The sequence below is a fragment of the Tympanuchus pallidicinctus genome, unplaced genomic scaffold (genome assembly GCF_026119805.1).
Source record: "Tympanuchus pallidicinctus isolate F22 unplaced genomic scaffold, pur_lepc_1.0 scaffold6, whole genome shotgun sequence".
NCBI classification, from domain to species: domain Eukaryota; kingdom Metazoa; phylum Chordata; class Aves; order Galliformes; family Phasianidae; genus Tympanuchus; species Tympanuchus pallidicinctus.
Genome location: NW_026294780.1, coordinates 30,235,909 through 30,252,600, shown reverse-complemented (window position 1 = coordinate 30,252,600; position 16,692 = coordinate 30,235,909). Strand labels below are relative to the sequence as shown.

Sequence of the window (16,692 nt, the reverse complement as noted above, 5' to 3'; positions counted from 1 at the left end):
ATATTTTGTAATTAAATTGTTATATTTAACAGTGACATGTTTAACAGTACAAAACAAGAATTAAAGACCTGAATGCACAATAAAATTCAAAAGCATGCTTCTGTTCATGTAATGCAGGCAAATCTAAATACTGGTACATTTCTTCTAAAAATATGTGCAAATGTACATTTCCAAACATTGGCTAGGAAATATTTACAAGAAACACATTATGGTGGTATCTAAAGGCATAGTTCACTAGTTTCTCAAAACACAAATAAAGGGACTATATTTACTTCTCTAGATACAATTAACTAAAGAAATAATAAAGCTAGGTGTTAACTAAATTTACCTTAGTTGCAACAGAAACCAAGAGTTATTTCTTTACTATTTCTGTGTGTCAGACTGATTGCAACAAGAGACAAGCAGAAAGACCACTTGTATGACCAGGTTTACTTTCCTTAATTCTCAAAAGTCAGGAAACATAGGAAGTAAATACAATTATAACGCAAATAATTAGGTAAAAGACTTACAAACAAGCTTAAAACAATTCACATTATTCTATCTTGAATTTTAAGACCACATGCAATCAACGTTTTTCTCCTAGAACAGAATCTACTCATAATAACCTTCTTCTATTACTCTTAAGCCAAACCATCAGCCACCTTTAGCTTGATGCAGTAATTTGTTGTTTTCAAGTGCACTGAATTTACACGTGTATTACATGCCAAACTAGTATATGTATGTAAGTAGCTTCATCAAACATTATACTTCAAATAGTTTTATGAGTACGAACCCTGTCCCTCTTATAGAACTCTGTTTTTTAAATGAAGTCAAGAAATGTTTACATTACTGGTAACAACGCAACACTCATCAAATTGTAATAATATACAACTCTCTCCAGACTACACCTCATAGTCCTTCTGATTTGAATATGTTTTCATTACTTAAAAAAGAAGTAGCTATCATTGTAAAGCTTGTAAAAGTAGGTCACTGCACTGTGGATTTTTATTTATTTATTTATTTTTTTAACTAGCATTAAAATGCTATTTTCACTGGCCCAAGCACATTCTGGGGGAAAAGATAATTTGTCAAAAAATTTTAATCAATCAAAAATTGTTTGCTAATTTGAACCATGATTTCTAATGGAAACAGAAATGACAGGAAGTCATCTTTTATTCAGTACCTTCAATATTTACTTGGAAGGTTGGAAATCTGTGTTTAGTTCCTTCTGCAATATAGAATTCTGAATTCTTCTAGTTTCCTATCATGAAACCTTGTCTGCATGCTAGATAATGTACAGAAGCATGGAATGACCTGTTTCTTTTTTTTTTTTTTTTTTTTTTCCAATACCATTAAATCTCACAATAAATAAATAAAGACTAGAAACCAAGATGTCTCCTCGGAAAACAAAACATTTTTTGTTTCCTCTGTGTTTAAGTGGCTTATAATAAACAGCTACAGGAAAAAGTTAAGAATATTTATATTAAAATATTTAACAAACTTGAGAGTTAGGGTGCTCTCCTTGCTTCCCAGGATACTGGACACACTAGGAGTTTATATTTCTCCAGGATAAAAAAGAAATATTTTGTCTATATTCGAGGACAACATGCCAAACATAAACAGAACATTTCAAAAATTTTCATTATTGCTCTTGAGTGTCTTAAGTGTCTTTAACCTTTTTTTCTCAGGAGTTTTTGGGTTGTTTTCTTATCTGCATGTTTGTTTCGACATGGGGGAAGGAAGGAAGCAGGCAGAAATAGCATGGTACATCATGTTTTATAAAATGACTGCTCTTGCTAGAGGAAAAAAAAGTGTTCATTAAATAGCAGTTCAAGCAGTTTCTCAAGCCACTTTTGTTATTCACTAGGTCTACTGATGAACAATTTTTAAGATTTCTGCTTTGTGATAAATGAATTCAGAAATGAAATTACTTTATACATACTTTTCCCCCAAATAAGCAAACAAAAATATTAATTTAAAGTTTGCCAGATGTAGATATTATCATTTAAATAACTTTTTATAGAACTCCTCATAAAAGAAAAAAACTGAACAGAAAACACTTGTCTTCTTAGAGGACACAGAACACGGCAAACCATTCAGCAATGTATCACATTCCAAGTATATGCATTACCAGTTAAAAAAGTAGGAAAACATCTAGAACAAAAATGTTTTTGAAAAGCATAGCTTAGCAATAGCTTTTAGCAATGAAAAATATTTTTTTAAAGAAGGTTTCACTTTGCACATATACATGTAAATAATCCTAATTAGCATTCTGGAGTATCAGCACAAAAAAATGCCCCACATGAGAAACTGCGTAATTACATATTTGATTTATCTGTAAACAAAGAAAAAAAAAAAGATTACTTTTTTTCCCTTCTACATTTCATTTGCCTTCTATATTTGCATTTGAGAGCAGATAGTGTTATACTAGATTAACAGTTACCCATTTACAAAATTTGATAGCTAAAATCCATACCCTGGATACTGCTGTTCAGGAAGGCAATACTGAATGGCCGTATCAAATGAACTCCTAATAAACACCGAACTTGAATAAATCGTATTAAGAGAATGAAATGAAAATGAATGTAAGGAGGAAAAAAAAAGCAACACTTTCAATGCAAAAGCTGAATAACCTAGCCATGTTTGCATGCATATCCACCCTTTAGTTTGTGACAGAGAGATGAAATAGCAGAGGCAGGCCCAGCTACATCACTAGTTTTGTAAATTAGCTCACGAGAAGCAAGGCAGCAGGATGGAGTGTCTACAGTGGAAAACAGTTGCACAGAAGCAACACAGATTCAATGGAAAAAAATGCAAATATAAAAACAAGCATTTAAAGTGATATGCATCTCCTCTTTTAAATATTCTTGAGTTCATCAAGACTCCTACATTAATTTCAAATGAGAAACAGCTACTTAAAAAGCTTTCCCTAATGCAAACTTCAAAAAATAAAATACTAAAGTATTAGTTTATGGGATCTCAAATGCACTATGGCTAGTCAATCAGATGGATGGTTTATTATGAAACCAGCAGTACCCGATTTTGAACAGAAATCTGCTTTTAAATGTGAAATTTTAATCTGTAAATTCAGAGATTAGTTATTGAAACCTGCGGTATCTTCTTCAGATGACCATTTATAACATTCTTTTGATAAAGTTAGAGAAGATCCAGACTTTTCTGTTTTGAAGTTTCACTACTCACTGGAAGAATGATGAAAAATATATTAAATCAATCAAAGCTATTTGTTTTCAAATCTGAATTCACCTCAGTAATGAAATGTTACAAAAATCTTCACTTGTAATGTGAACTGCAGTTTTGCAATACCATCAGAAGACCTAATTATCAGTAGAAATTTCTATGAAACAGTATAGACATGAAAACAAATTTGTATCAACCTTTATAAATAACTTAGCTTTAGGGATTAAGGAAAAAAAAGAAGTTAAACTCTGGTATAATCCATGATATAGTGAGATAACAACAGGAACTTCTAATTTCAAGTCTATGACTTCAATTTCTTATAACACTATTTTTAATTCTAATTTGAATTTTTATTTCTTCAGGAAAAAAAAAGTCAATTTCCCATTGTAAGATTTTGTACACTAGAAGATACTTGGCTTTAGAAATACACTTTTGTACAAGTGGAAGAAAAGTGCATTGAAAGTAAGAGATTTCCGTTCCTACAGTGCTTAGTTGTTTTTTTTGTTGTTGTTGCTGTTCTTTTGTTTGTTCGTTTGGTTTGCCTTGGTTTGGTTTTTATCTGGTACTGAATTTACAAATCTGTACACAAATACATTTAAATTCCTACCTCGAATAACAAACTATACATCCATTGATTCTATAAGGAGAAGATGTTCGTTCATGCTTGAGGTAAGAATTTAATTCTTCAAAATGATAAAAGAATCCATATATTCTCATTCTAGTACTATCACAAGTTTAAGAATAGCATTACTTACTTTGATGCCTACAAAAGCTTTGTAAAGATGCAATACCAACTGTATAGCTTTTGGGTAGCAGGACATCAGACACTTCATTCATTTATAAAGTTAAAATGCAGGAAAATACATTAAGAATGCAACGTAGCATTAAAGGAATACTTTTGTAAAAAACAAGCCTAAAAATGACAATTTTGTTTATCAGCTTCCCATTCTGTGAATAATTAAATCTTTACTAAATCTAATTTAATGTATGCAGATTTTCATTTCATTCTTTCATTCTACATCTGAGAATATTTACATTACAATTCTGTAATCTAGTTTATGTTGAGTACTGTATCTGCACTCTGTCACTTCAAGGAGATTGGGTCAAAGAGAATGAGATTCCCACACAGTCTCCTTGCTGCCCAGGGAAACAATGTTTCCTGGATGTGTTTAAAAACTGGATGTGGTGCTCAGGGACATGATTTAGCAGAGAGCTGTTAGGGTTTTTGGGCCCCTCACTACAAGAAAGATATTGAGGCCCTGGAACGTGTTCAGAGAAGGGCAACGAAACTGGTGAGGGGTCTGGAGCACAAGTCTTATGAGGAGCTGCTGAGGGAGCTGGGATTGTTCAGTCTGGAGAAGAGGAGGCTCAGAGGAGACCTCACTGCACTGTACGACTTCCTAAAGGGAGGCTGTGGTGCAAAAGGGTCTGGCCTCTTCTCCCAGGCAAATAGTAGGACCCGAGGAAATGGCAAGAAGTTATACCAGAGGTGTTTTAGGTTGGACATTAGGAGAAAATTTTTCTCTCAAAGGGTGATCAGGCACTGGAATGGCTGCCCAGAGAGGTGGTGGAGTCGCCGTCCCTGGCAGTGTTCAAGAGGCGCCTGGATGAGGAGCTACGAGATATGATTTAGTAGCTTGTGGTACTAATAGGAATGGGAGGGTGGTTGGACTAGATGATCTTGCAGGTCATTTCCAACCTTGTGATTCTGTGATTCTGTGGTAGTATGGTTAGGTCATGGTTGGACTTGATCTTTAAGGTCTTTTCCAACCTGAGTGATTCTATGATTCTGCGATTCTATTCAAACTACGTCTATCCAGTATGTCTGGTCAGTGACAAGGACAGGATTCCTGCTCTTCAGTCACCTTCAGACTACAAAGGCTTCAAATAAAGGAAAACAAGACCTGTCCAGTCACAACTGAATGCGACAACCTCTGTCTAGTCACACTCTCTCCTTCAACTTGGAAATAGTTCCAGCCTGAAAAGCTACACAGTGTGGAAACAGAAGAGGCAGCTCATGGCAAGATGTCCGATATTTGCTTCTTCTGAGGAAAAGCCAGCAGGTATGACATACTGCCGACTGGTCCATGTTAATTTTTGTTATTTTTTAGGTCTGAAACAGACTGCTTAAAGTGTGTCTGCATTGTGAAGATAAGCTAAAATTTCTTCTGAAATGCCACTCCTTTCCAGCCTTTTTGCATGATGATGAAGGAAAGCACTGACCTACCTTCTGCACTTTTGCCTAAGCATTGGATGCTTCTTATGTTTTTTCACATTTTAAAAAATGCCAAATGCTGTACTGACAGTTGGACATGGATTCCGTTTCTTGATAAATACAAGAATACACAGAAATCAACAAACATCTGAATATCACATATTAAAAAGGCAGAGAACTACTAGATAAATTTAGTAGGGAAATGAAAGAATGAACAGAAGCACCTGCTAAAATGTAGTATAATTACAAAAATATTACGGCTCATTGCAAACAAAAATTTTTATACTTACTGCCCAAAGGCAGGGTTTCAATAACAAACACTGGAGCTGCTTAAATATTTTAATTGAAAGAAGCCTTCCTGCACTAGAGAACTATATAAAATTAATTATAATTTTATAATCTGTATATTTATTTATATTTGTGAATCTGTAATTTCCTAATTTCTGAAGACGAGTTAAATCTATTTCTACAATAAACCTCAACACAATTTATACATGTCCTCCAAACTTGATACCAGTCCCACAGAGATGGTTTTGAATTTAAATTGCTCAGCACACACAGAAAAATAAGTGTGTTTCTTACAACATTAGATCTTTGAAGCCTAAAGTATGAAACACTTTAACTTCTTTCAGGAATAATAGTTTGGCAATAAGAAAAAAGTTTGGCATCAGAAAAAAAAAAGTTAGCCAGTATTCTGTCTGCTTTCCATGACATTTCAGTATGACATAGAAGAGATCAGAGTGATTGGTTAAGACTACTCTCTCCCTTCATTTTACTGAAATGCTACTAAAAACGGTTACACACTCTGTATGTGCGCAAATCTTCTGTGCAGATTCCACTGTTTATAAAAGGTTGACAGAAGCACTACAGGCAAAGCCAGTGGATCCAAATGTTCTGTAATAAGCACCTAGGAAGGGCAGGAAGAAAACCAAGAAGAAAATGCTAACACAGTACTGAGGAACATACGAATGGTAGGGGCTGATCATACACTGGTTTGCAGCCCTGCAGCATGTATTGGCAATGAGGCAGTCTAACACCATGAATGCGTTAACAGCAGCTCAGCACTGCAGCTTCTGCCTGGACTGAGATAAGTCAGGAAACAACAGCTGTGCTGAGGACACTACTCAAGGCAAGTTGACAGGGCTATGGTGGAAGAGTTAGAATTGTGATAGATGAATCAAACAAAAGGGTTTAATGCATCTCCAGTCTATAAATCTGTTCCTCTTTTGTAATAGCAACTCAGATGTGAAGATAATAGCAGAAAGTTCTAACTTCTGTGACAGCAAGCTTCCTCCCTTGGTTGAGAGTTCAACAGCCACGTCTTAAATCTTACTGACTGCTCTTGAACAGTGCAACAAGATCCCGCTGATCTCCCTGTCTTGCTGTGTATGAGGGTTTTTATGACCTAGCACAAACTGTTGAAAGCTGAGAAACAAGACCTTGCTTGACCCTCCAGGATTTGATACACTTAGAATCCAAGTGGAAATTGGACATAATCACCAAAATGGAGAGATGAATTAATCAAGTAATGAGTAATAAATCTAGCGGCTGTCGGAAGCTGTGCTCCTGAGTAAATCTGTTACTGATGATCTTACAGTCTTCTTAGAAGTAAGAAAATTCAGGCATGAATAATTACAGACTGTTTTGTTGAAATAATCAAGGAAAATTCATGCGTTTTCTGTTAAAAAAAAATACTTTAAGCATAATATCTGAGGAAGTGGTTGTCCAAAAGCACTATATTTTTTTTTTGCAAAAAATAACCAGATGCTGTATCTGAAGAAAAAAAAGTTGTGAGAAGCCCATTCCCTCTTCCTCAAATCAATTTGAAAAACAAAAGAAAATAAAACCCAAGAACAGAAAGCATTCCTCAGAAAGAATAGCTAACTGTTTTTTCTGAAGAAAATCTCTGGCAGAGTATTCATCATGATCAGATTAAAGTTTTTCTCCATACTTTGATACACTACTTAGGAAATAAATTTATGGGACATCCAAGATCATCTTAGTTCCCCTCAAAATCATGCTTAAATATAAAACCTCCTTGAATAGACAGGCAGCAGAAAATGTAAGTGGTAGCCTAAGCTACTTACTCAGATTGTTAAATCAGAAAATGTATTTCCATGTTGCCATATCTGTAGCTATGGGAATCTACAATAGGGGACAAATACTTTCAACTGTTAAACTATCACTAGTCCTTTTAATAGAACAGGTAACAAACATTTGCTTTAATTTTTAGATCTAAATTTATTGCGGTAAGCACTTACGAACAAAGGACATCATTTAAAATTGTAATTACATATGACTGCAGTTGACATGATATGGAGCCTTGGGATATGCTCTTTAAGGGATTTAACTTCTAATTACTTGTTTAGAAACAGGAAGCTATTAAATGCTTTCGAAATAAAGTGCTAAAAGGAATTATCATACAGTTCAGTTATAGCTCAGAGTTGAACATATCAAACATATTAAAAAGCACAGCAAAATCAGATATAAACAGAATTTTCCTGTTTAAATATTTTTATTGCATTTATGCTAGTCTAATAGATGTAGACTGCTAATTCATTACTTTCTAATATGTATGGTTTCTAGGAATAGTATTTAATTTTCAAAGATCCCTGATAGTTTCCTTGACTATTAAATGAACATGAACACAGTGTTACAGCCTCACAGACAATGTTCTACCTTTATATCAAGTGGTAAAAGGATTAACAGATTTTCAGAAGAATAAGGATGTTCTAATTCAAAACTGTTTTCGCCTCACATGCTACTAGATTTTTCATACTGGAAATGAAAACTTTAATAATTTCCCTCTTTCGTAATATAATTTACATTATTTATATGATATCATAAAGTAAATGACAACTTGTTAGGAAGAAGGTCCTTGTACCACATCACAGTTACGGCAACACAGTACACTAGTTCCGTTTGAGTTCCCGTTTAGTTTATACTGCTGGAAGCGCTAATAACCTAACTGGTTGAAATACTGTACTAAGCTATCAAATCAGACAGAAACATAAGATTATTTTATTTCTACATTTTTATTTTACTTATTAGACCAGCATTCCCCTTGGAAAAAAGGTCCTAATTCTGAATCCTGGATCTTTATTAGAAGAATACATAGATAGTAACTTAATTTAAAAAAGCTTACTGCGCAGCATATAAGAAAAAAAAACTTTTCTATTCATACATAAATACTAAATGATAAAAGTCTGAAGTAAGATCGGTAGGGAAATGTTAAATTAAATGTTGAATAAAACTCTGACTTTACTACTCTGGACAAAAAAATAAAAACAAAAGTGAAGGGAAAGAGCATACAATTGTCAAATTCCCAGTGATGGTATGTTGACACTACTGGCAGTCACTTGCTTCATCTAACTAGGTTTTGGAACACGTTTTCAGAATGTTGGTTTAAGCCCATATCATGCTTTTATGATTTTTGGTTATCGGTATTCTACATCATAACATCATGTAGTGCATTGGAAGTTAAAGTGTTAATTCTCCAGTTCCAGGCACCTGTCTGGAAAAGAACTACATACCCTAGGTGGCTTTGCGGTCAGAGAGGAGATACAACCCCTGGCAAGGTCACCTGATGTGCTCTTCTTCGTCAGGCTCCCCTCCCTGCTGCTCAACTGGACTGCACATCTCATCTCAACGTTATGAGAGGCCTATCCACTTTGCAGACACTCTCTCTCATTATTAGCTTCAATTCTTATTATATTGTATTATGGTGTGTTATCTTGCATTCTGATACTATGTTTAATAAATTAGTTTGTTTCTCCTCAGATCGTTGCTGCTGTTTTTAATTATTTTGGGGTCTCCTGTTTCCCTTTTCCAGAGGCGTGGATTTTGCGAAATCCTTCTGCCCTGCTAGTCATGGAACTGGACTGAACCAGCCCGTAAACTGTTGACAGCCTAGTATAAGCACACAACGTCACTCTCAGAATGAGTCTGAAGCCAATGCAGAAGTGAACCATACACTTAAATCTAATTCTCACTTGCTGCACTCCACTGAATACTTATTTTCTCGCATCAGCTGAACTGAAGCACTTTAGGGCCGTGTGAGACAAACTGAATTGACAGATATGTCCCACAGGAAAGAACTGGCACTTCCAACTGTGGATACTTCTACGGGTAAGAAAAGACCAGCATGCTAGACTTGTTCTGCACACAAGCAAGCATTTACTGCCATATCTGCTACTCACAACGAATTTTCAACAAGCTTTCAATTTTCACTAAACAAAAATTAAACCCCCTGTTCTCCTGCCAGTAATCAGATCAGGTGCATCATAAAACTTGTAAGTGATGACAAAATCAGAAATTTAAGAAGAAAACTGAATAACTATGAATTTATTGCAGTCAATTTCTTATGTTAAGAAATTTATCAACATTTTGTACCATGAAAGGTATTTACCTTCATTATAAACCCAGACTTTCATGCAATATTGCAAATGCACTTTCATGAATGTTATCTACGCTGTAGAACACATACAAAAGCAAAATACTGTTAATATCAAAACTAAAATTGATCAAGTGTACTTTTTTTAGGAGCATTAGAGAGCCTCACATGTGACTGAATGATGAAAAACTAACTCAACAAAATAAAAGCAGAAAGGCGTGCTGAGGGATGATTAGAAGCTAGCAAGCAACTGAGGACAGCAATGTAAAAGCTGCAGAAATGGACTGATGAGGCAGGTAAGGCTGACAAACTTACTCTGAAGCTGTGGCTGAGGCTGCTGGAAGGAAAGGGGCTGTCCGAACACAAATGGACTGTGGACTAGGGAAGAGGGAGGTTTTGCAGCTTGATCAAAGATGGAAGGAGCTGGGAGATTTGGCCGTGACTGAATGGAATTCAGTATGGCACTCAGTTGGTCACCTGTAGTGGGCAAAACAGTCAAAACTACAACCTGTTACTTGTCATTCTCTGGAACAGCAGAGTAAATTGGTGCTCGATTAATGTTTAAAAGGTGATTATAGAGAAAGCTCTTATTTAGCCACAAACAGCTCTGGTTGCGGCTAAATACAAAAACCTCATCCCATGCACAGCAATAAAATTACTTCAAATTACAAGCAGGGTTTTTAAAAAATCATGAAAACACTACTCCAGTTTCTTAAAACATTTCAAAGTAGAAATTTCTATTCACTTGCTAAAAAAAAAAAAAAAAAAAAAGTAAACCAAAAACAGAACAGCAGCCAAGAGAAAAACAGCATCCCTAGCATTTACAGTAACACACAAACACACACATGCAACAGAACATGCAGATAAAGATTAGAAAAACTGATGAGAGGGAGGGGAAGGAAGGATAACAAGTGTTTAGACTTCGGTAAGTGTATTTCTATGCCTAGGTTTTGTAAATATTTGCTCGTTTTTGCAAATATCTTCAAAAGTATTTTGTCATGTTTTTCAAGATCAGACTGAAAATCATTTTTTAAAAACAAATACAATTTAGGAACTGACAGTGGTTTTCTGAAGAACTACAGATATTCACTGTGGGGCAAATGAAGGCCTTCAAAAAACTAGCATGTTAAAAGCATAATTTTAATTTCTAAATGTCAGTTTTCAGAAGAGCCACATATAAGTGTTAGAAATATATGAAGCCTACAATAAGAAGGCAGAGTTTATCACATCACATTGTAACTTGAGGTAAACTTAGTCATATCAGCTCAGAGACACCACAAGTAAGATTATCTCAGATTTGAATGATCACCAACCAAATCCTAACAGCATCACTTCACTCTACAAATTCAGATCATTTTGAAAACATTCTAGAAATTCTAATGCAGCAACTAATAAAGAACTATCAAACGATTTTATCCATTGCTTTTTCATAGAATTAAAGAAAGACTTATGGGTATATGGAAACATACATTACCCTAAGAGCTTCAATAATAAATATTTTTTCTTGATTTTTTGGTTTCAAAAAGGAAACAGTTGGAAGTCTATGTAAATAATCACCTATTGGCATGAAGTTTATTCCACTGTTTTGGAAGTAGTATAACAAAAAAAGACTAGAATCAGTACTTGAGCAGCAATCTTTCCTACCATAATGACCCAGAAGTGAATGACACATTTGGCAAAGCACTATTATTCTCTTTAAAAAAAACAAAAACAAAAAACAAAACTATGAAAAAATAATAATTCCAGGTTAAGAGCTGCATAGTATTTTTTTTCTTCTAGATGTAACTTATGTTAACTATCAGAGAAAGAACCAACATTAGAATACAGGACCCAACTGGATCTTACAACTGTATGTGTGCAGTTTATATACCCTGCCACACATGTAAAAATTCTTGCACTGGTTTTGTTCAGGGTATGCTTTGTGCATCTTCAGTTGAATGCATGCACAATATTTCCAGATTTGTTTCAATAGCTACATTTCCTCTATCACCAGGGTGTTGGCACTATGGAGAAATATTTTTCCCGAGATATAGTATCTTAGATCTCCAAACAGTATATAAAGCAGAATCACATAAGCAAATTCTTGTATGAAATTCTCAGGCCAGTTATCTATGTAAGTGAAACAGAACTTGACTCAGAGGTCCCAAAAGGGTATATAAATTTTTGCCTATCATTAACTACTAAGTATATGTATTTCTATATATATCCATTGGTTAATTTTTTGTCATTGAATACTTAATGTACATTATATAGAAAAAACAATTGTCCAGGGTACACATTCCAGAATCATTATGAAATTATTCCTTTCAGCCTTTCTTTCCTAATATGTTCTTACCATTGGTGCAGAGGGGATATTTGAAGAACAACCAGTTTAACAGTCTAATATTATCAACAGTTTTGCCACTGATAACTTTTTTCTATTTGGCAGAAGAGGAGTGAGAAATGATTTTTATAGAAGTATGCAAAGCCCAGCAGCCAGTAGTAGTAGTTCTCTTCTAGAATTGCCCTGTACCTGCTAATTCAGGTTTGCAAAACTATTAAGTGATTTTCAGCAGTTTAAAGCCTAGTTTATGCCAAATATATTTTAAATATAAACAAGGAAGATGTTTTCTTCTAACATTTACTGATTCAGAACAAAATGGGATTCCTGTTACCTGCTTATTTTGATAAATTAATAAAATATTATTTTAGTTATTTTTTTTCCTCTGGACAAAGATTGGCAATTGCTTAAGTGTCTATTAAGCCATGGAATGTCTGGAATTTAAGTGTGATAAAATGCTCCAAAATGTGACGTTTTATAGGAAAAGCTTAAAGAACTTTTTTGTTAGAATCGTTCCAGTTTGCATTAGAAGAATTCTAAATGAATAGGCCTAAAACAATTACTTGTTTTAAAGAGAAGAACCTCTAAGAAGAGCTGCATACTGGCAATACAGTAAATACAGACCTAATACTGGGTATCTTTACATTCAACCAATGCATGTAACTAAACTTGCATTTAAACTAGTGCATCCTTACACAAAGTTCTTTTGACAAACAAGCATATCCAATGGAACTGCTTCCTTGAAATTTTTCCTAATATACAGTGGTTGTGTTTTCAGTTCTTTCTTTTCCACAAAACTCAAAGCTTCTTAGATTTGTGAATGCAAGCTGGCAGTACATAAAATAATGATACATTAATTCTATTTCTTTTTTGCAGGGGCAAGGAAATATCATTACTCTTCCAAATATAGTTGCCAACAACTTTTTGCTGTTGTTTTTTTGTTGTTGTTGTTTGTTTGTTTTTTCCCAAGAATTCAGAAGCACCTACAATATATGGAATGAATAAAGTCATCTAGCTAACTGCTGCTTATCTTTCTCCACAGTGTCTGCTCTGAACAGTTTTTTCTTGTACTCCAACAGCTGACCTTTACAAAGAAAGCAGACAAACAACATTTCTATGCAATTTCTGCAAATACTTATGTGTTTTGATGATTTTGCCCTGTAACTGAGTATGAGGAAGTTGCAAAAAAACAGTGAAGGAAACAGTAATTCATTACTTTTCTATGTCTACATGCTAATACTCACATTTCACTGCCCTTGAGTAAACTTTGTCAGTAGATTTACAGTTTTTTAGGGAACTTGATGCTATGATGCAACACCCTGATATAAGATGGTGACTAAATGACTCTTGGAGCTACAGTGGTAACTGCATAACTTGCAGGTTATTTGATAATTTCAGGTCCTGTTCATCAGGTAATAGAAGAGGCAGAGTTCTAATTAATGCTGTGGTTCCAACAAGAAATTACTCAAAAGCTCCTTAATGTTCTTTCTCCTGAATATATCTGACTGTATTATAACCTTTCTATTTGAATAATAAAAGCTATTTGTATAATGGTATGTAATGGTAGAACTGTGGATATCATATATATATGTCCTCCTATTAACAAGTTTTAATTCAAGATTTATTTATTTATTTTTTAATTCAGAGACAACTTACAATATGTTCTGGTATTAAAATCACACTGCACACCTAAAGCCTACATTCTCACTGGCACTGACAGAGGACAGAGACGAGATGTCAGAGTATAATGACAGAGCTCTGTGCTTCAGTAATATTTGTTGAGGACATCAGCCTCTGCAAAAGTGCCTTCTATAACTATTAAATATTCTTGATTTAATTAATGAATGAACAGAAGGCAAGCAATTTGAGTTTACTGTGATGGCTTATGTATGTTTACATCTCATCAATGAAATAAATCATATTTAATAGAAACTACTATTTTATATCAGTAAAATGAGTAAGATGTTATTTACTTCCCAGTATTTGTAACTGGTATCTCTGAGTCTGAAAGGTAACTTCAGTTTTACAACATAAATCTCAAATGGTAGTCTGTCATCCAATCAAAAGCACTTCACATTTTAAGACAGGTTAGAAGTGTTTAAGAATATTTCTGATCTTTTCAAAACTTCTTTTTCTAAATACAATTCCATTCGTATCTTACTTGCAAATGTTTATTTTTCTTTTCTACATTATAGTGTTGTGCCTGGCATTTAGGAGGAAGTTTTTCACCCAGAGGGTGGTGACATACTGGAACAGGTTGCCCACGGAGGTTGTGGATGCCCCATCCCTGAAGCCTCTCAAGGCCAGGCTGGATGTGGCTCTGGGCAGCCTGGTCTGGTGGTTGGCAAACCTGCACATAGCAGGGAGGTTGAAACTACATGATCATTGTGGTCCTTTTCAACCCAGGCCATTCTATGATTCTATGATAACAGAAAGCCTCACCTGTCTATAACTTCCAAGCATTTGATGATGCTTTTATATAGAGTACTTAGACTGAGTGAAATTGAAGTAAAGAAAAAAACACCTTATAATTCATTGTGCTACTGATTTCTTCTTTTGGAGAACATCTGATGGTGACTAAAAAAGTATTAAATGAGTGACAAAAACATAAGCAAAATTTAGATAATTATCATTTTAAAAAATGTGAGTGAAAGAAACATACCTTTGTTATTTCCAAGGCCGTAATCAAACCCTTGTCCATTACTACAGCTCGTCCCCTTACTGAAAACTTGCATTGAAAATGGACTTGGAGGAGGAGTCTGAACGTTCTGATCTAGAAGAATTTGCTCTGCAAAAAAAAACCCATATCACTTTAGAATTAGATCTTTTCAGATTTTACACTGGAAAGATGAGTCACAAAGGAGATTTTTTTCTTTTTCTCCAGAGAGCACTCTTTCATTCTACTCAATTTTTCTCAGAAAGAAAAGGACATCTTTCTTCCCTAGCGCTCAAGCTCTAAAAATGAAAAGATTGAGGAGTTAATATAATTCCGGTTTTACATTTGACAGAGTTGTTGCAACTTTTGTTGTCACGTGCCACTCAGGAACAGGCTTGAGAACTTATTTTCAGTAATATCACACCATTTGATTATTTATTTATTCTTTTGAAATAGGTTACCCAGAGAGGTTGGAACTATTTTAAACATTTTGACTTTTGCTAGACAATGGCCTGAGCAGCAACTTGTTCTAGCTGACTCTTCACCGTGAGTGAGGTTGGTCTAGGTGATCTTCTCCTGAAGTGCAAATAATGTCAGATCACTCCTGTTGCATCTTTAGAGGGAACAATAGGTAAGTCATGATCTTGTACCTGAGAACTGTCAGATGGGTTAGTCTATCTATTAAATTGTTAAGGAATTAACAATTTCAGGATGCATCAGAGTTTTCACAGAAAGCATTTGAGGTGAAAGAAACATTTTAGATAAGTAATAAAGATCAGTCATGCTTGGCGTATGATCAATAAGAAGCATGATCAAAATAAAACTACAAATATGCAATAGCAAACTTTGGTTACTGAGTGGCACATGACAGCAACCTTTTGCTTATGTTACTTTCACTATTTCTAGTTCTTACTCAGTCTGAACATGAATTTATCAGGACAGAAATTCTGCATTTTAAGAAAATGTAATAATTCAGTGCTAACTAGAATAATTGGAAATGTGATGTTAATTTAAAATTCAGTGTCTAAAAAAAACTGTATGGTTTTTTAATGGGATACAATATAGCAGAATTAAAACCAAAAAGGACATAAACAATTCTTTCTGCTCTTCTTGTCATATAGACAAAAAAAAAAGATGAAAGTCTGAAAGAAGTACACAAATACTTATTTGAAAATCATCCTTATATCTAAAAGGAAGGATAGAATTATGACCCATAACTGGTACAGAAGAAAATATGGGGGAATACCTTCCCTGTTATTTAAAAAAAAAACACATCAAGAATGGTTGTAAACAAATTTGAAATTTAGCAACAAAGTAATTCAGAGGAAAAAAATATTAATTTGTTACACCTTTTTAAAACTCAGGTTCCTCTTTATTTATTTGTCCTATTTAGATTCCTTGTAATTTTTTTCTAAGTTAATTAGAAAACAGAACAACTTGCCATCTTCATGTCGGAGGTACTGGTTTCCACCTCTGTCTCTAGCTAACGACCACGCCTCGCCTTCATCGCTTTCACAGAACTCTACCATGCTGTTCTTATCCATTTGCACCCATGTACCTTCTGAATTAGTCACCTGTTGTACACATAAAAAAGCACAACATACTGACTTTGCAGATTATTCAGTAGTACAATTCAGCAACTTAATTCAGAACCTGAAAAGTACGTGCATTCCAATCTTTGTAGTATAACAAAAACTTTTTAAAAGTTTCTTAAATTAAGGCCACAGGCTGAGGCAGATTGAAGAACCAAAACCATTCATGGCACATTCACAGTTATGAATATTTCCGATAATACTAAACCCGCTTATGTTTGGAAAAAGCAACACCAACGCCACAACTTTAGAACACTCAAACAAGCCTAAGTAAAAACTTGAAGGAGATATTCAAGGTATGCCTTCTTATGAGTTGGCTGCAACAACAGAATTGTAAGA

General features: G+C 34.4%; 1 protein-coding gene across 16 annotated transcripts in view; it reads right to left on the bottom strand.

Annotated features, from left to right (window-relative positions):
- The window catches only part of MYCBP2 (MYC binding protein 2), a 210,416-nt gene that overhangs the window by 45,843 nt on the left and 147,881 nt on the right, over positions 1 to 16,692 (bottom strand). For 9 of the 16 annotated variants that reach the window (XM_052705771.1, XM_052705772.1, XM_052705773.1 and 6 more), the window contains 4 exons: positions 16,203 to 16,335; positions 14,768 to 14,893; positions 10,101 to 10,286; positions 2,639 to 2,740 (listed from right to left, as the gene is read on the bottom strand). In XM_052705771.1, the coding sequence (XP_052561731.1) occupies positions 2,639 to 2,740; positions 10,101 to 10,286; positions 14,768 to 14,893; positions 16,203 to 16,335 (547 nt within the window). The remainder of the gene's footprint in view (positions 1 to 2,638; positions 2,741 to 10,100; positions 10,287 to 14,767; positions 14,894 to 16,202; positions 16,336 to 16,692) is intronic. The other 7 variants (XM_052705781.1, XM_052705784.1, XM_052705786.1 and 4 more) reach the window with 4 other exon arrangements.